The 19,755-nt window shown below is 38.8% G+C and overlaps 1 protein-coding gene across 1 annotated transcript in view; it reads right to left on the reverse strand.

Annotated features, from left to right (window-relative positions):
• Positions 1-6,784: 6,784 nt before the first annotated feature.
• Positions 6,785-19,755, reverse strand: part of LOC135696991 (plasminogen) — a 48,178-nt gene continuing 35,207 nt past the window's right edge. The window contains exons 2-6 of the mRNA XM_065216536.1: positions 17,452-17,627; positions 16,592-16,914; positions 16,016-16,532; positions 15,841-15,948; positions 6,785-7,424 (exon numbers count right to left, since the gene is read on the reverse strand). Of these exons, the coding sequence (XP_065072608.1) occupies positions 7,261-7,424; positions 15,841-15,948; positions 16,016-16,532; positions 16,592-16,914; positions 17,452-17,542 (1,203 nt within the window). The 5' untranslated portion in view covers positions 17,543-17,627 and the 3' untranslated portion in view covers positions 6,785-7,260. The remainder of the gene's footprint in view (positions 7,425-15,840; positions 15,949-16,015; positions 16,533-16,591; positions 16,915-17,451; positions 17,628-19,755) is intronic.

Raw genomic sequence — 19,755 nt, forward strand, 5'->3', positions numbered from 1 at the left:
GAATTTTTAAGTTTTGTGCATTTTGGTATTAAAGTGTATTCAATTCACCCCTAACAGGATTTCCTTCCGAATTATATGAAAGGGGCGGGGCGGAAAGTATCGTTTGTGCAGAATATGTAAAAAAGGAGGGACTTCAAGAGATTGCACTCGTGAGAACTAATTTTCTCACAAATTTGATTTTATTGGCTTTCTGGGGACTGAATATACACCCAAAGCGAATTATTCCCACTTCTCTCAAATTCTATATGGATTTTTAACACTTCCTATCAGCGTGTTCTGGAAAATGGTCAGACGATGATTAATTTCACCAATACATTCGGGCCTACAATTCCACACCTTCTATAGAGACCAAGTTGAGCCTTGATAGCTAGCTGCTTTCGGGAACTGATGATCTTGACAAATTTCCAAATATTTTTTTTTTTTTTTTTCTTTATTTTTGTGATTTTTAGCCGTAGGCTAGTTCATCACATTTGATAATCGAGGGTCAGGCTTAGGGCCTGCCTCGAAAGAAAGCGTTTCAGTCTATCATTACATAACGTACAACTGGCTCTGATTACCCACCAAAAGGGACAGACAACATTTTAAAAAGCTTAATGTAAAGTGGGAGTTACATCGGGACTGTGGTGAGGAATGGATGCGCGAACAAGGTAGAGCTCCACCGTAAGAGACAGTGCCCCAGTCCGGCAGAGATACCCCGACGGCAGGAAAATAGGAAGGTGAAAGAACACGGACAGCGCAGCCCACGACGAGAGGGCTAGATTTGGTTGTATAGGTGAGCGTCCTTCAAGAATGCAATCAGCGCAGTCAACGTCGAGGGGTCGTTGCCAAGTAGCTCCCTGATGCTCTCTGGGAGTCGGTGTTGTTCGCGTAGCCTCTGAAACTCTGGGCAGACACACAGCACGTGTTCCACCGAGACAGGGATGCTGCAGATTGGACAAACCTTGTGGTGTCCCACCAAAATTGTGGGAAATCCTCGCATGGCCGGTCCGGAGTCTTGAGATAATCCGCTGGTCTTTGTACTTGTGGCTGTCTTGCCAAGGTCGTACGGTTTCTTTGATTTTTCTCAGGAGGGTGGTGCGTGACTGAAACCATTCCTCCTGCCAGGCTTCCATGATGATATTCGTAATCCAACGCCTGACGTCTAGGAGTGGTACGTTCCTGGTGAAGCGGGGTCCGGATGGACCAGATCCCGCCAGCCTGTCCGCTGCCTCGTTTCCAGGAACACCGCAGTGCCCGGGAATCCACGTAAAAACGGTTGAGGGTGGGGCAAAACGTGTAATGGCTTGTATCCAGGGGTGGCTCGGGGCTTCGGCTTCCAGCGCCTGGATGACGCTGTGTGAGTCCGTTAGCACAAGGATCGGTTGATCTGCAGGAGTGATGGCTGCGTCAAGAACAGCAGCGGCTTCTGCGGAAAAAACGGAACACTCCTCCGGAAGACTTTGACTTGTTGCGGTGTTTGGTCCTGCCACTCCGAGTCCCACTCCGGCCCGTGATCGCGATCCGTCCGTAAAGCGATGAACGTGCCCCGGATAATAATCTTAACAAATTTATGGTGATGGTTGAATAATGCTGAGCTGAGCACGACAAGCTACTGATTCCGATCCTAGCCTAGCGGTGGGACTTCTTCCTCTATCTCTATGGTTGCTCATATGAGCTCTGCAACTTGCTGCTTGCAGGCAGCCTTTCGTTGTTGTTGTTGTTGAAAGCACTCCTGCTGCTGCTGCTGCTGCTACTACTGTTGCTGCTGGACTGGACACCACCACTTACGGTGATTGAATGAGCACCGTTCAGTGGGACCGCATCGAATTCGATTTTTAAGTCTGTGTTAGGGAATGCGCTGTTTTCAGACATTCGGTGATAATTTTGATCACCATTGCAACAGTTGGACATTCGGTATTTTTCAATAATGACCTATTGAAAATTAATTAATTGTTCATTTTAGCAGATTGGTAGATAAATTTTGAATCGTTTGGCTTGTTTAGAATTAAAATCTATCTGCTATTGGTCAAAACCTGACCTCTTTTCGTAATGCTTTGCATTTTGATTTTTTGAAATTGCGTGGATTCTATAGATCCTGTGGAGATCTATCTAGCCCTGATATATGTGTTGGTAGAGGGAAAAATGTAAAATTTGCGGGAGACGATGTCTTAACACTCGAAAGCAATTTTGTGAAATATGAAGTAAAACAAATCCTAGCTAGTTCTGCTTGAAGATTTTGTTTGATTTTATTTATTAGTAAAGTCGCCGGGAAATACCAGTTGGCGCTTTGTTTTTTATGATAACTCCTTACTTGAAAACAGGCAAAAACTCACAAACAGGCTGCCTTTTCATGGTATACAGTGTGATGATTCAATAATCAATAAATTATCTCAACATTTAGTTGCAAACCAGTCATAAATTTTGGTAGCATACAAAATATTCTATAATCCACATTAAATTTCACATGTAAGCGCTGATTGAAACAATCTTTACGACGTCACTACAAGGATGATTGATCAAACGAAAGAAACGAATCGTGCGGAATGAAAGCTGAGGAAAAACTAATTGCACCAATATATTCAGGCCTACAATTCCACACCTTCTATAGACAGGTTGAGCCTTGATAGCTAGCTGCTTGCGGGAACTGATGACCTTGACCAATGTCCAAATAATACTATTTAACAAATTTTTGGTGGCCCTGAAAAGGAACGTTTTGTAGTGATGGTTGAGTAATGCTGAGCTGGGTGTTCAACACGGATGAGGCTGTCGAGCTGTATGTCGTTTGGAGCGAGGGTGACACGCTTGGCATAGATGACCGACCCGCAGTGACTCACGAAGAGCTACTGATTCCGATCCATAGCATAGCGGTGCAGCTTCTTCCTCCTTTGATGGTTGCTTATGTGGGCTCTGCAGCTCGCTGCTTGCAGGCAGCCTTTCGTTGTTACTGGAGAACAATTTTCAATGCCACACGTCGAAAGCACTGCTACTGCTGCTACTAATTTCGACGACCGAACATCACCACACAGTGGTGTGGTCGTTGGGAGCGTGTGGTTCTGAGTATGGCGATGAGTGTGCAAAATATTACGCAATTCCATCCTCCCTATTTGCACGTGCCCGAGGATCGGAGGTGAATGCCACTTCGACTTGTTTCGTCTACTTACTACTCTCTGACGACTGTACTGGGGAAGCAGCATATGCGTGTAGATAATTGGTGGATTTGTTAGTTAATTCGACGGTTTTGGACAATGCTGGACATTTACCAGTTTTTCAATAGTTTCTTGTTGAAAATCAACATTTAGAAGCATTGTTATCGATGCGTAGCCATATTTCTGATCGATTGGTGATAAAAATATTAAAATTGGACCAGGGGCAGCTGAGTTATTACCGTTCAAAATCTTTCTTAATTTGTTACATGTTCCATTTTTGGTTTTCACAAAGTGTACCTCCATATAGAAATCAAAGACGTAGTCCTACGTCAAAAAAATTGGCAAACAAAACTGACATATAGCTATAACCCATTCCTCGCTCTCGCTATCTCCTGATTTATCTCGCTCAAAGTGGATAAGAAGGGGACAGGAACAAAAACGGTAACATAACATACTGGGATTTCATTCTATTAATTAGGATTTAAATTAACGTCATATTTATCTTGAAATTAAAGTTCAAATTTCCTTGTAGTTATGTTTCGAAATCTTTTGAAATTGACCATAAAATGCACTCAAAATTTTCCTCACTATTTCCATTCCATTTTTCTCAACATTCTCTAAATGTTTTTAATGTTTTCTAAAATGCCCGTCCCACACTTCCGTGGTATTTCTTTACATAATTATTTTGGAAATTCTTCTCAGGATTCTATTAAGGTTCTCCACAGAACTACTTTGGAATTCCCCTTAGTATTAATTAGATACCCTTCTCTCAAATTTCTTTAAATTTTCAGGTTTCACCAGGAATAAGGGGGATTTTTAAACTAACTTATATTTATGTTGAAAGTCTTCTTGTTTGCGTTTGAGTTTGAATTATATCGCAATTTTCATTGAAATACTCTTGATTAAGACATTAATGTTTATTTTTCTCCAAGTCCAAGAACTTTGAAAAAGTTCCAATTATTTTTAAAGTGGAAAATTTTCAAAATCCGACATCTGATCTCTATTTTTTAATGTCCTGGTACATGAAACCAATCTGAACTTCTAGGGCTTTGGAATGTGGAAAATCTAAAACTCAAATTTTTACAGAGTTCCACAGTCTGAAGGTTCAGACTAAGTTCTGGGAGATGAACCAGCGTCTGGCTGAAAATATCCTTAATAAAGACAGCCAACCTACCATCGTAGTCTGAGAGATTTCTTCAAGATCTTTATTTATTTATGCTCAAATTTTCTAAAATAATTGTTCTTCCCAATTTTTATTATGTCAGCTTAAAACAAATGATTCTGAAAGTCAACAAAATTTCAAATTTAGAGACTGAAAAACAATTCATGACTTGGGTAATTAAAGGGTGATACGGTCAAAATTTGGTCAAGGGAAAACGCGTGTAAATCGGTGAAATCGTTTATTTAAAAAATCAAATTAAATTTCTTTTTCAAGTTCAATTAGTATAAAATTCAGGAAAAATATTCAGTTAGGCTTCCGCTTTTCCAAATCCGAATTGCCGGGCCTTACGCTTGACCCCTGCCATCAGATTTTGTACAGCCACCTTGTCCACCTTCTTCGCCGCAGAAAGCCAGTTTGCCTTGAACTGCTGCTCGCCCTTAGCAGTTTTTTTGGTCTTCTTTAGGTTCCGCTTGACAATAGCCCAGTATTTCTCAATTGGGCGGAGCTCTGGCGTGTTGGGAGGGTTCTTGTCCTTGGGAACCACCTGCACGTTGTTGGCGGCGTACCACTCCATGGCCTTTTTACCGTAATGGCAAGATGCCAAATCCGGCCAAAACAGTACGGAACAACCGTGTTTCTTCAGGAAAGGCAGCAGACGTTTATTCAAACACTCTTTCACGTAAATTTCTTGGTTGACAGTCCCGGAAGCTATGAAAATGCTGCTTTTCAAGCCACAGGTACAGATGGCTTGCCAAACCAGATATTTCTTTGCGAACTTTGACAGTTTCATGTGCTTGAAAACATCTGCTACCTTTCCCCTTCCTTTTGCCGTATAAAACTCCTGTCCCGGAAGCTGCTTGTAGTCGGCTTTGACGTAGGTTTCGTCGTCCATTTCGATTTCCCCCCGATCCAGACTTCCTGGCTGTCGACAAACGTTCCCCAAACACTTTAATTACATTTGTAACGGTTGATTTGGCAACTTTTAGCGATTTTGCCAACTTTGCGTGCGAGTAGCTCGGATTTTCGCGATGCGCGAGCAAAATTTTGATACGCTGCTCTTCTTGCTTGGACGGCATTTTGACAACTGAAGAGTGAATTCCAAAATCAAAATAGGAACAACATTCTACACACACACACCTTCAAAATGAGGGGTGTTCAGGTTTTTTAAATGCAAAATTGAAAGCAATACGTCAAGTTGATATTGACCAAATTTTGACCGTATCACCCTTTAGCATCGATCTTAAGGGCTATCCATTACCGTAGTTGATGGACAGACCCTTAGACTTGTGAAATTTTAAAAATCCTGAAAAAATATGTTAAGAAGGCATCAGAGATTGAGGTATTTGTCTCTCCCTGCCACCTCTGAGTCCCACGCCGCACTAACCAAGTCCACAAGTGGCGGTGAAAACATTTGCTGATATTTATTCGATCTGGTTGAAGACTTTTTTTCTGAATGGCATGTTTACATATACGCTGGTTCACTAGCTCAACCAGCTCAACCAACTAGCACGAATTTCAGTAGGTCCTGAAATTTCATGCTGGTAGATGCTGACGCCCTGTTTACATTATGGTGACTGCTTTGTAGTACAGTTCTAGTACCCTAGCGCTAGCAAACCAACACAGATGTAAACACCACTTAAACCTTCTGGCATCCCTGGTCCCATGGACCGTTGTCTACACCGAGAGCTTAGACAACAAGATCATATTCTGAACGACTGTTGATACAATTTAAACTCTCAATACAAGCAGCTCCTTTGAAACAGTATGAGTAGGATCGGCAGTGAAGCTTTCTAAAAAAAACGACAATAAAACCCCCGTCTTCAAAACCTTATCACCGTGTACTACTTACCAGATGACTTGCCATAAACAGGAGACAACAACACATCCTATGCCACCGACTAAACAATAAAGTCATAAAAAGTTTATTTCTTCGTTTACCTCACACTGTCTCGACTTAAAAGTTCACTTTCAACAATGCTTTCGTCCGCAGCAATTCAAAAGCTTTCGCAATCAACTTATGTAGGTATCACCTTTTCAAAGCAGTAAATCGCATTTTAAACGCTGCGTGGATGGACAGAAAAGCTCGATGTCACAATTTTTATGTTTCGGTTATAAAAAGGGGAAATGACGGCTTCAGCACTTATTTATCGTCAAGGAGGTAAACGAGGTAATTGAGCGCTGATTTTTGGCATTAAGGTGTATCATATTCCAAAGCATCGTTTTGCAAAATATGAACAATCTTAAGCTTCATTCAAATAGGTATCCCTCATCAGTGGTGAAAGGCATGTTTTTCGGTGGCTAGTGCCATTTAAACTTCTTTCTTGTCATCACGCACGATCTTCGTTCACGGAAGTTATTAAATCTGTTTTACAGCTGTCTACGCTAATCTTGGTCTTTCAGTGTCAGCAGTTCCACGTGAAAAGAGTTGGCATCATGATTAATAAGACAACAGGTTTAAAATTTTAATTAAATAAATTTTATTCATTTGTTTTGAATAAATACTTTCCTATCATTTGCCTACGGAGATATGTACGCATTCTACGTTTCAAAAGCTAACAGAATTTACGCTGTGCCTAGTTCGTTGAGGTGAAGAGGTAAAATAGCATTAATATACCGTAAAATAGAATATCACCCACCGAGTAGTAGTAGTAGTTGAAGCATCTTCCCGTTTTTTAAAACAAAGGTACAGTATAAAATTCTTAAAGAAATTTATAAAAGCTCAGATCATCACATTCATAGCTTGTTGTCGTGTTGTAAAGGTAAAAAAATATCCTGTTTTCTGTCGGCCTAGTTTAGAGCAAAAGAGTGCTTGCACTAGATAAACCTTATCAATCACTAGACGACTTATCATTTCCGTTGAGTAGGGTTTAAAAAAAATACTGTTGATTCCTAATTTTACAGCACCTTCAGCCATAGCTGCGTCCCATTATCGTCAGGTCCGGTTCAGGTCAGGTGTTGCTTCTTCGCCAGCTCTTAGCTTACGGTTAAAATCACATTCTGGATCCACTTGACTGTCTTCTGGATGTTGTGGTAGATGCCCGGCTGGTGGTCCACGCCGCACCCGAACCCGGCGCTGGTGATGCCGATCAGCGTGAACCGGCCGCGATCGCTGATGATCAACGGACCACCGGAGTCACCTGCGGAGGAGAGAAGAATCGAAAGGAAATTATTCAACGAAAATGAATATGATGAAAGCGATGCGATGAAGCGTTAGCAGAGGTACGCCTAGATGTAGGCAGTGAAGCAGTTGGTACACTTGCAGCTTGCCTACACCGGAGTTCGAAAGAATCGTGCGATCAGTATGATATGTGACCGCTTTCCCATTCAATAATTAAGATTCACCTGATTTTTTTTAACTATCATAGAATTCTACTCAAAATTTCCACGGAATTCTATTCAGAATCATCGTGAATTTTCCTCCAAACTCCCTGGAAACTCTCCATTAGAATTTATTGGAATACTCACAAAAAATCTAATGAAATCTCATTAAAATAAAGTGGGAATTCGTTTCAGTAATCTATAATTATTGTACCAAAATTTACCTGGAGATACTCCTCAAAATTAGCTAAGAGCACTCCCAGAGCCTTTAGACAATTTCCTTTGAATTTCCCATCTTATACCCTTGAAAATATATTAAGAAGTAGAATTCTTCTTCAAATTCAAATGAAATTAACTTCAGAATTCAATCCCGTAAGAATTGTTGTTAAAATTCACTTGAAATTCGTACCAGAGTTTCTTTGGAACTACTCTCCACAGCTCGATATTCTATAACTCTATGGATTCGGTGGTTTCTTAATTTTTCTATGCATCGTATTCTCCATAAGTCGACATTTCCACAAGTCTACTCCTCCTTTGGTCGATTTGGTCGGTGTAGTGTTATTTTGATTCAGTATCTCGATATGTCAATGAGCTTCTGAATTCTGTGATTTTGATGATAAAATCAAAGAGACTTTGAAAGCATGTTAGCAGCATTGAGTACCCAGAATCTATTTATCGGTAACGTTGAAAATGTTTCTGGTGTCGTTGGGAAAAAGGGTCCGTATGTGCAGGCATGGAAAATCATTTGCATTCATTTAGTGCATTCATTTACATTCATTTGCCCCTAACTTTTTTCATCAATAGAATTTCGCAAAATGATGTATGGAACTTTTGTAGGTTTTGTTATTAACTACAACTTTTGTCAAAAACCCAAATCCGTATCTCTTATGCATGATGAGCCAGAGCAGACAGAATCCAATACTGTTTTTCAATGAATGTACTTTACATTCACTGAAAAACAGTAACGAGTTCTGCCCGCTCTAATTCGTGATGCATAAGAGATACAGATTTGAGTTACTGGCAAAAGTTTTAGCTAATAACAATACCTACAAAAGCTCCATACACCATTTTGCGGAATTCTGTTGATGAATAAAGTTAGGGGCAAATGAATGTAAATGAATGCACTAAATGAATGCAAATGATTTTCCATGCCTGCGTATGTGTAATTCATACCAAAATCTATCATGAGGCAAATCAATCTTGAGCCCTGAGCCAGTTTTTTTTTTTGAGAAAATATCTTCAATCAGATCGAATAAATGTCTTTAATGTCTTCATCACTTCTATTCAAGTTGAAGTGTGGGGACAAACAAACTAACAAATTCCAAAGAAATACTGTTAAAGGTTCCAAGATTAATCTGTCTGGGAAATAAGTTATAGATTAATTTTTACTTAAAAAAAATTAGATGTTGTATGATTATCCCAAAGATTGATAATTTAAATTCTCAAAATATTGAACGTTTTTAAAATTGTTTTTTTTTTTTGAATAAATGGAATGTCAGGAAGACTAAAACATTTAAGGGATGTATCAGAAATGGTACAGGCAAAGAAAGCTCTCAATTAATGACTGTACAAGTGCAAGAACACTAAGTTGAGAGCACGCAATAAGCTAATATGCGATATCCAATAAGCTTGAAATGCGAAAAAGAAGAAAAAGAAGAAGAAGAAAATGCGAAGCAAAACTCCTAAAGACTCCGAAAAATACTATGGAGAATTCGAAGGTAATTATGCTACAATTATTCAAAGTTCGAAGTGATCTACAAACTCGAATGTCATGAGTTTTCTTTAGATGATTTCTAGAGAGCTTTTATGAAAATTATATGGACACAACCACAGAGAGCCAGAAATCTAAGATGGATATCTTAGATTACTTTAAAGAAATTCTTGATCAAACCTCAAATAAATCCTGTGATTCGTTCCAACATTCGTGTGGTAGTTTTTAAACATTTTGTTTTCATGGTGCATTTCAGTGAACTTCAGGAAAGTTCTTTAAATTTCAGGAGAATAACAGCACATTCATCGAGGTTCTAATAAATTCAGGGAACTCCAGAAAAATATGATAGTTCCGAGCTATTTAGACTCATTATGAATACTTCAGTGATGTTTCAAGAACTTTAGTGAATATTCAAAGTGTTCAGAGATGTTTAAAAACCTTCAGGGAAGTTCAAAGAAACACAGGAGGGTTCAGAACTTTGGGGAAGAATAAAGACCTTCAAAGGTTGGTTCCGGAAATTTTAGTACAGTTCCAAATTTTCTTGCAAAGTTCTGTTAATTTAAATGAAGCTCAGAGTGCTTTACGGCAGTTACATTAGCTTAAAAAAAAATTCCGGTAAATTTCCATGATTTTGAACAAACTTCAGAAATTTTCAAATAATTTTAAAGATCTTTAATTCCGAGAGCTTCGGGAAAGTTCTGAGAAGTTCATCGAAGTAGTTAAAACTTGAGTGAACCTCAAAAAAATGCGATAAGTTCATGTGCGTTTGATTAATTTTATAATAATTGCAAGAACTTAACATATGTTTCTAGCACAAAGTCCAGAAAACTTCAAAAAAATTAAGAGTCCCATGAGCGTCTGAAAAATGTTCGGGTATTTTAATGAAACTATAAAATCTTTTGGAAAATTTTGAACACTTTATGCTAGTTCCATTGAAAACAGAAAAGTAGCGTAAACCTTCTGGAAGCAGTGATAATTTTGTGGATATTACAAGCATTTAAAGGCAATTTCAAAAACATCCAGGTCGTCCAGAACGTTCAAAACGTCAATTTTTAAGATATTTAGTGTAGGCTCCGATAGCTTGAGTGTAGTTCCATAGATTTCGGTAAACTTCAGTGAAGATCCAAGAGCCTCTGACCGGTTCTATTAAATTCAAGCTGATTGCCTCAACTTCAGGAGCTGCCGTTGCAAACATTTCAGATTTCCCAAATCTTCAAATCGATTTATCTCCGTAAATATGGCTCTAATCACGATTTGGGGGGTGTTCAGATGGTCGAAATTTCTATACCCGGATTTCTTAGTATAAAATATTTCAAAATCCTTTATTTGTCGGTCGGTGGATTTCCCAAACCTTTAAATCGATTTATCTTCGTAAATATGGCTCTAATTGCGATTTGGGGGGTGTTCAGATGGTCGAAATTTTTATACCCGGATTTCCTAGTATAAAACAGTTTAAAATCCTTTATTTGTCGGTCGGTGGATTTCCCAAACCTTTAAATCGATTTATCTTCGTAAATATGGCTCTAATTGCGATTTGGGGGGTGTTCAGATGGTCGAAATTTGTATACCCGGATTTCCTAGTATAAAATATTTCAAAATCCTTTATTTGTCGGCCGGTGGATTTCCCAAACCTTTTAATCGATTTATCTCCGTAAATATGGCTCCATTTGCGATTTGGGGGGTGTTCAGATGGTCGAAATTTTTATACCCGGATTACCTAGTATAAAATATTTCAAAATCCTTTATTTGTCAATCGGTGGATTTTCCAAACCTTTAAATCGATTTATCTCCGTAAATATGGCTCCATTTGCGATTTGGGGGGTGTTCCGTTGGTCGAAATTTTTATTTTATTTCCTGGTATAAAATATTCCAAAATCCTTTATTTGTCAGTCGCTGGATTTCCAAAATCTTCAAATCGATTTATCTCCGTAAATATGGCTCTAATCACGATTTGGGGGGTGTTCAGATGGTCGAAATTTTTATACCCGGATTTCCTAGTATAAAATATTTCAAAATCCTCTATTTGTCGGCCGGTGGATTTTCCAAACCTTTAAATCGATTTATCTCCGTAAATATGGCTCTAATCGCGATTTGGGGGGTGTTCAGATGGTCGAAATTTTTATGTCCGGATTTCTTAGTATAAAATATTTCAAAATTCTTTATTTGTCGGCCAGTGGATTTCCCGAACCTTTAAATCGATTTATCTCCGTAAATATGGCTCTAATCGCGATTTGGGGGGTGTTCAGATGGTCGAAATTTTTATACCCGGATCAACATCCTTTATTTGTCAGTCGGTGGATTATCCAAACATTTAAATCGATTTATCTCCATAAATATGGCTCTAATTGCGATTTGGGGGGTGTTCAGATGGTCGAAATTTTTATACCCGGATTTCCTAGTATAAAACAGTTTAAAATCCTTTATTTGTCGGTCGGTGGATTTCCCAAACCTTTAAATCGATTTATCTTCGTAAATATGGCTCTAATTGCGATTTGGGGGGTGTTCAGATGGTCGAAATTTTTATACCCGGATTTCCTAGTATAAAACAGTTTAAAATCCTTTATTTGTCAGTCAGTGGATTTTCCAAACCTCTAAATCGATTTATCTCCGTAAATATGGCTCCATTTGCGATTTGGGGGGTGTTCCGTTGGTCGAAATTTTTATTTTATTTCCTGGTATAAAATATTCAAAAATCCTTTATTTGTCAGTCGCTGGATTTTCCAAACCTTTAAATCGATTTATCTTCGTAAATATGGCTCTAATTGCGATTTGGGGGGTGTTCAGATGGTCGAAATTTTTATACCCGGATTTCCTAGAATAAAACAGTTTAAAATCCTTTATTTGTCGGTCGGTGGATTTCCCAAACCTTTAAATCGATTTATCTTCGTAAATATGGCTCTAATTGCGATTTGGGGGGTGTTCAGATGGTCGAAATTTTTATACCCGGATTACCTAGTATAAAATATTTCAAAATCCTTTATTTGTCAATCGGTGGATTTTCCAAACCTTTAAATCGATTTATCTCCGTAAATATGGCTCCATTTGCGATTTGGGGGGTGTTCCGTTGGTCGAAATTTTTATTTTATTTCCTGGTGTAAAATATTCCAAAATCCATTATTTGTCAGTCGCTGGATTTTCCAAACCTTTAAATCGATTTATCTTCGTAAATAGGGCTCTAATCGCGATTTGGGGGGTGTTCAGATGGTCGAAATTTTTATACCCGGATTTCCTAGTATAAAATATTTCAAAATCCTCTATTTGTCGGCCGGTGGATTTTCCAAACCTTTAAATCGATTTATCTCCGTAAATATGGCTCTAATCGCGATTTGGGGGGTGTTCAGATGGTCGAAATTTTTATGCCCGGATTTCTTAGTATAAAATATTTCAAAATTCTTTATTTGTCGGCCAGTGGATTTCCCGAACCTTTAAATCGATTTATCTCCGTAAATATGGCTCTAATCGCGATTTGGGGGGTGTTCAGATGGTCGAAATTTTTATACCCGGATCAACATCCTTTATTTGTCAGTCGGTGGATTTTCCAAACATTTAAATCGATTTATCTCCATAAATATGGCTCTAATTGCGATTTGGGGGGTGTTCAGATGGTCGAAATTTTTATACCCGGATTTCCTAGTATAAAATATTTCAAAATCCTTTATTTGTCAATCGGTGGATTTTCCAAACCTTTAAATCGATTTATCTCCGTAAATATGGCTCCATTTGCGATTTGGGGGGTGTTCCGTTGGTCGAAATTTTTATTTTATTTCCTGGTATAAAATATTCCAAAATCCTTTATTTGTCAGTCGCTGGATTTTCCAAACCTTTAAATCGATTTATCTCCGTAAATAGGGCTCTAATCGCGATTTGGGGGGTGTTCAGATGGTCGAAATTTTTATACCCGGATTACCTAGTATAAAATATTTCAAAATCCTTTATTTGTCAATCGGTGGATTTTCCAAACCTTTAAATCGATTTATCTCCGTAAATATGGCTCTAATCGCGATTTGGGGGGTGTTCAGATGGTCGAAATTTTTATGCCCGGATTTCTTAGTATAAAATATTTCAAAATTCTTTATTTGTCGGCCAGTGGATTTCCCGAACCTTTAAATCGATTTATCTCCGTAAATATGGCTCTAATCGCGATTTGGGGGGTGTTCAGATGGTCGAAATTTTTATACCCGGATCAACATCCTTTATTTGTCAGTCGGTGGATTTTCCAAACATTTAAATCGATTTATCTCCATAAATATGGCTCTAATTGCGATTTGGGGGGTGTTCAGATGGTCGAAATTTTTATACCCGGATTTCCTAGTATAAAATATTTCAAAATCCTTTATTTGTCAGTCAGTGGATTTTCCAAACCTCTAAATCGATTTATCTCCGTAAATATGGCTCTAATCACGATTTGGGGGGCGTTCAGATGGTCGAAATAAATAGATTTCCTTGTATAAAACATTTCAAAATCCTTTATTTTTCGACCAGTGGATTTGCCGAACTTTTAAATCGATTTATCTCCGTAAATATGGCTCTAATCGCGGTTTGGGGGTGTTCAGATGGTCGAAATTCTTATACCTGGATTTCCTAGAATAAAACATATCAAAATCCTTTATTTGTTGGCCGGTGGATTTCCCAAACCTTTAAATCGATTTATCTCCGTAAATATGGCTCTAATCTCGATTTGGGGGGTGTTCAGATGGTCGAAAATTTTATACCCGGATGCGAACTCATACTGCTGGGCCTTTGAAGTTGATATGGGTTGATATGGTTGATTACTACAGAAAAAGTAAACTTTATGTACTCAACGTCTTTGAACTTTGCCATCATAATTTACGGAAAAGTTTGCTATTGTCAAATGTGAAATTTTATCAGCTACAACTTTTTGAACGAACTTCAAAGTAAGCCAGTGCAGTATGGGTTCGCATCCATACGTGCTCAAATTTTAGGAGAATTACCAGGACCTGAAAAATCGATATTTTGAACCACCCTAATGTGTATTTTTACATTGATTTGGGGTTAGGCTCTACTTTTTGCCCCACTATAGGTGATTCCAGCGGTGCCGGTGGTGTACGGAAAACACGAACAAAAATATGGTGGTGTACGGAAAACACGAACATAAAATCATCCATCCAAAATTTATGATCTTTGTACAACTGCAAAGTTCGTACAAAGGTCATAATTTGTCACTTCAAAATACACATTTCCCTGCAACTTCTCTAAAACCTCATTAATTGTTGTGAGTTTTGTTTCTGATGTTGCCTCTTAAAGACCTTTCAAGTAGCTGTTGGAACATTGAGTTTTAGTGTGCATTAGAGTGATGCAAAATTTGAAATTTTCACTCCACAATACTTAAACGATTCCAAATCGGATCCTGACTAACCTCTCAAAATTTGAACTTATTTGGTGAGAAACTGAGATGGCACAAACCAATTGAAGTTTGTATGGGAATTACTACACAGCAAAAAAATAATTTTGATATCACGTCAAAGTGGATGCACTACAATCATGTCGAAAATATGGTGTAATATTACTTGCTAAAAAGGACAAAATTATCATTAATACAATGCATGAACTGACATTACACTGCTTTTACTGCATTTGTTTATTTATGTGGTCATAAAAATTACATGAAATTTTCGACATGATTGTAGTGCATCCACTTTGATGTGAAATCAAAATTATTTTTTTGCTGTGTATGGTAAAACCAAGATTTTTGTTCATGTCTATCTAATAATTCACCATATTGGTCTGCTTTAAAAGTTTTCAACTCTACTTGTGGGAAATTTTCCCAGCTACAACTTTGCTCCAGACTACTTTTTAATTTAATGCAAGGATCGAAAGTTATCAACGGTTCAATGCGCTGATGTCTTATGATCATGGTCAATCAACTGCTCAGCAGGCAACATTGGTGTTTCTGGGGCGTTGAATAGGACACACAAATCATGGCTACTATGTCACACTGCAAAACACAGTGTTGCCTACAGAGCAGCTGCTTGATCATGTCATAAGTTTACCAATCTCTTAAATAATTAATAACTTTTTCCTGTCTCGTTTTACATAGAAACAATCTTGAGCAAAGTTGTAGTTGAGAAAATGTTCTATAAGAATGGCTATCGAACTGTTCCGCAGCTCAATATGGAAAAAGACTAGAAGGCAATGAACAAAAAGTTGAGATTTCCCATAGTAATTTACATGTAAACTTCAAATGGCTTGTGCGAAGTCTGTTTCTAACCAAATGAGTTGTAACTTTGAGAGGCTAATCAGGACCCGATTTGAAACCATTGAAGCACCGTGGAGCAAAAAAGACAAATTTCGCATCAGTCTAGTGTGCATATTCATCAAAAACCTCAAAACAAACTTCTGCCTACCTTACTCTACCTAATACGTTAGAAGCGTTAGAAGCCTATTGTTGTGCATGGAGGTCTCCATACATAACAATAGGCTCCTAACGCTTCTAACGTATCGCAACAATAGGACCGTTTCCCCTATGATTATTTAAAAAAATCCCATCATTTCAGAAACCTTACCTAGACAAGCATCCTGATGGCCGTCCGAGTGACCCGCACAAAACATTTCATTGTGGAGCTCAACATTGATGTGTTTGCTGCTGTGCCACCGAAGACACTCTTTTGTACCTGAAATTGTGGGAAAACAGTTAATCTAAGGAATTTTCCAGCACAACTTCAATCATCATGGCATTACTAATAATCGGAACCGCCGCCGTCCGGAGTATGTTCGTTCCGGTTTGCCCCATGTTGGCATCCGTCTTGCCCCAGCCGGCTATGATTCCCTTCCGTCCGATCAGTTCCAATGGCCTCACCGGGAGGCAAATCGGCAAAATGTGCGATTTGTAGCCGGCTGGCCTGGTCAGTTTGAGCAACGCTAGATCGTACCGATCCGGTTGCGTCATTCGGAAGAGGAACTTCGGATGAACGATCTTCATCTCAGCGCGATGCTTCTCCACCGGAAGTGGTTCGGCTATTTTGCCGGAATTTTGCGTGTCCAGTTCCCCCAGGTAGATGGCGATATCTTTGAGGCGTGCCTGTTGGATGCAGTGGGCGGCTGTGGCTACGAACATCCGTGAAACCAACACACCACCGCATTGGTACTCGGCTATGCGAATGTGTGCCTGCCAGGGATATTCGGCGAAGTTTGCCGTACGACCTCCAATGATGCGCTTCTGCAGAGTATTCTGGGCAGTCCGAGGGATGCCACAGTCCTGCGAATTGAAAGGAGGTGGTCAGTGCGGGATATGCGTTCATAAGTTCAGTCACTTACCATGTTTGCCATCTGATCCGATCGTCGACGAAGGAAGCTGCTCTTTTGTGCTGCGGCGTACGAGTGTGGATTGACCGGAACCACCGGCATGGGGGCTATCATCGGTCGCATCGGTGCAGCAAATGCCAATTTTGAGGTGATGATCGCTGGCGATGTAGAAATTTCATTGTCCTTGATGCAACATGAAAAGAGCCAGCGGCTGTCGCCACAGCCGGCAACATGGCGACCACCTTCGAGCCAGCAGGAGAACGACAATCGACACTGGCGAACTACGTTCTGATGGACGCAGGTCGATGGAACACCCAGCACGTTGTGGATTACGTCTAAGGATGAAGATAGACATAAATTACTTCTGTGACCATGATTAGAGATCGTGGGAATGGTTGCCTAACGATGACAAATTGCTCAGCTGCTCACTGACCTCCATTGTGCTCTAATGTGATGAATTTATGTAAGCCATAGGTCATGGGTACTCATCCCATCTTGAAATTACACACGATCAGCAAAACCAATCTCGCGGCTAGAGTTGCACAAACTCAAAAAAATGATGATTACCATCCAACCCCATAAGTCGGACCAAAGCAGTCGGTAGTCAACTGGTGGTATAATCGCTTTTTTCGCAAAGCTCAACAAATTTAACACACGATTCTACGATGGTTCACCGCTGATCTTTTAGCAGAAAAACCTCATTCACCCTTTGTGATAAACGTTTTACAAAACACACCGAACCGGATTAATCGGTGTGAAAATGCATTCAAATTGGATTGAATACGGCCAACCCTGACTTGATGAGAATTTCCCAGTTCGGTCCATTCAACAGGCTGAGCCAGTTGGTCACGGCGCGGATCGCGTCTACTTACTTGCATTAGCTATTGTTGTTGTCTTCGTTAGGAAACATCCGTGGCAGAGGAGAATTCCAATCACGCACGTTAAGAAATGCCATGAGAGCATCTTCCTCCACCACCGCGGTTTCTGCTGCCGTTGAACGATGCTGCTGCTGCTCCGATTGATCGCGCGTATCTATTTTTCATTCTTTCTGAAACGACGCCAAGGAGAAAGGAAAAGTTGTAGCGTGAAATTTCCAGAACCAGATGGATGAGTGTGAAAAATTGAATAGGATAAACATATTTGCCCGGGTGGGTAGTGGAGCAGAGCTAATTGTTCAAGGGCTCAGCATAAATCTCGCCCGGACAAAGTGCACTACGTACATGAACGGACGGAACAATGGAAGTGTTGAAATGTTGCGATGCGGATAGTTTATTTTACGGTGTTTTGAGTTCCATCTGGATGGAAACCGATAGTGTTTTCTTTGTTAAATGTTTGTATTGTCTTGATCAGCTGTATATTCAACTCGTCTTCACTGTGAGGCTTAAACATATGCACAGGGTTTGATGCATTTTAATTCATTCCGGTTGTCATTGAGTCCGTTTTCATTTGAACCTAAAAACAGGTTTTTCCACATTAACTTTATTATTTGATGAGGTAGCTTAACAACTCGTGGGACGTTTTGTTTACCTTGAATACGATGTTGGGCTTAGGATTGTTGTGATGAATGCCACGGTAAACGTTAAATGGGTGAATTGGGCAGAGGGGGTGGTAATTATTATAAAAATAATTCAAATTGAAAGTTCCTGAAAATTGATTATGCTTCAAAATTTAAAAAAAAATTACCAGGAAAACCACAAAATAAGAACAATTTGATCTGAATCAGTGCGGTGTTTTTACAATTTGAGCTAAGTAGTTGCACCCAATATTAACAAGCGCCCTTAAAATATAAATCTGCCTAAAATAACGATGCATCCGCCCCCGACGTTGATGGCGTTGTTTCACATAATGTATTATCTAGTTTATATTGTACGTTGCAAAACAAGTGGTGAAGTCCCTTTACTCTTTTTTCTTGGAATTATGATTAGTTTCCGAAAGTTCGGTCAACATTTTCCCAGCACTATCATTTGTGTTTTCTAATTTATCTCATATCTATCTTGCTTGACTTTCTCCTAATTTCAGGAAAAACCTTTTTCTAAACATTCGTGGGTAAAACAAAGTTCCCAAAACTACCAGTATGTTATCAAATCAAAACATCCGCAGTAAGAAGCCCTTACTGCGCTAACCGAAGCAATGGCGCAACGAACTTTTGTTTCTCCGAGGCCCCTTCTTAAGTCACAAGTACTAGGCTAATTAGGAGGAAGATTATGGATATGATGATAGTTAAAATCAAAAAACAAAAAATAAAGATACATAAAAATGGATTCGCTTTATGCGTTTTACTCAGAACACCTCTGGCGTTTAACAAATCATTAACAATTTGGTTTCTATGTTACTGTTCAATTTATGCTGGACGTGGTGGATTTGTGATATCTTGGATAGTTATAAATTATGACTGCTGTTAAGATAGCATAAATCAATCGCCAGCATAAAAGGACAGCAACCATAAAAATATATGTAGAATAATTCAAAATGACACATCCCATTTGGCTTTTTTTTTTTTTTTTTTTTTTTTTTTAACTCTTTATTTGTTCCAAATTTAAAATAAATTACATTTCATTTTAACCTAGGTGCTCCAGTTACTGCAGTAACGTACCAGCCTTAATTGTTATGATATATATCTAAGTGTTTTTACATTGTTCATGTCTTGGCAATTCAGTATTTTAAACAGGTTTTTTAACCTGCATGTCAGTATAACAATTATATCTTAAAACTAAAAACTAAAACTAAATCTTATCTAAGTATAAAGGGAATTAATCGTTGCAATTGAGGATTGCAACGATTTTTGCCTGAAATTATTAATTATTTTGTTGGACATTTGTGCTAAAGTCTCAACATTCGAAATTCTATGTACTTCGGTTGTACTGTACCAGGGAGGCAACTTCAAAATCATTTTGAGAATTTTGTTCTGAATCCTTTGAAGTGCTTTTTTCCTGGTAGTGCAGCAACTAGACCATATTGGCACAGCGTAAAGCATGGCCGGTCTAAAAACTTGTTTAAATATTAGAAATTTATTCGTCAGGCAAAGTTTGGATTTCCTGTTTATAAGAGGATACAAACATTTTATATATTTGTTACATTTGGCAATGTGATCTTTAAAAGTTAATTTTTGGTCAAGTATTAATCCAAGATATTTCACTTGGTTTGACCAGGAAATTGGAACTCCGTTCATAGTGACT

Source organism: Ochlerotatus camptorhynchus, unplaced genomic scaffold, assembly GCF_037179485.1.
Source record: "Ochlerotatus camptorhynchus isolate MF236.1 unplaced genomic scaffold, CSIRO-AGI_Acam_v1.1 ptg000064l, whole genome shotgun sequence".
NCBI classification, from domain to species: Eukaryota; Metazoa; Arthropoda; class Insecta; order Diptera; family Culicidae; genus Ochlerotatus; species Ochlerotatus camptorhynchus.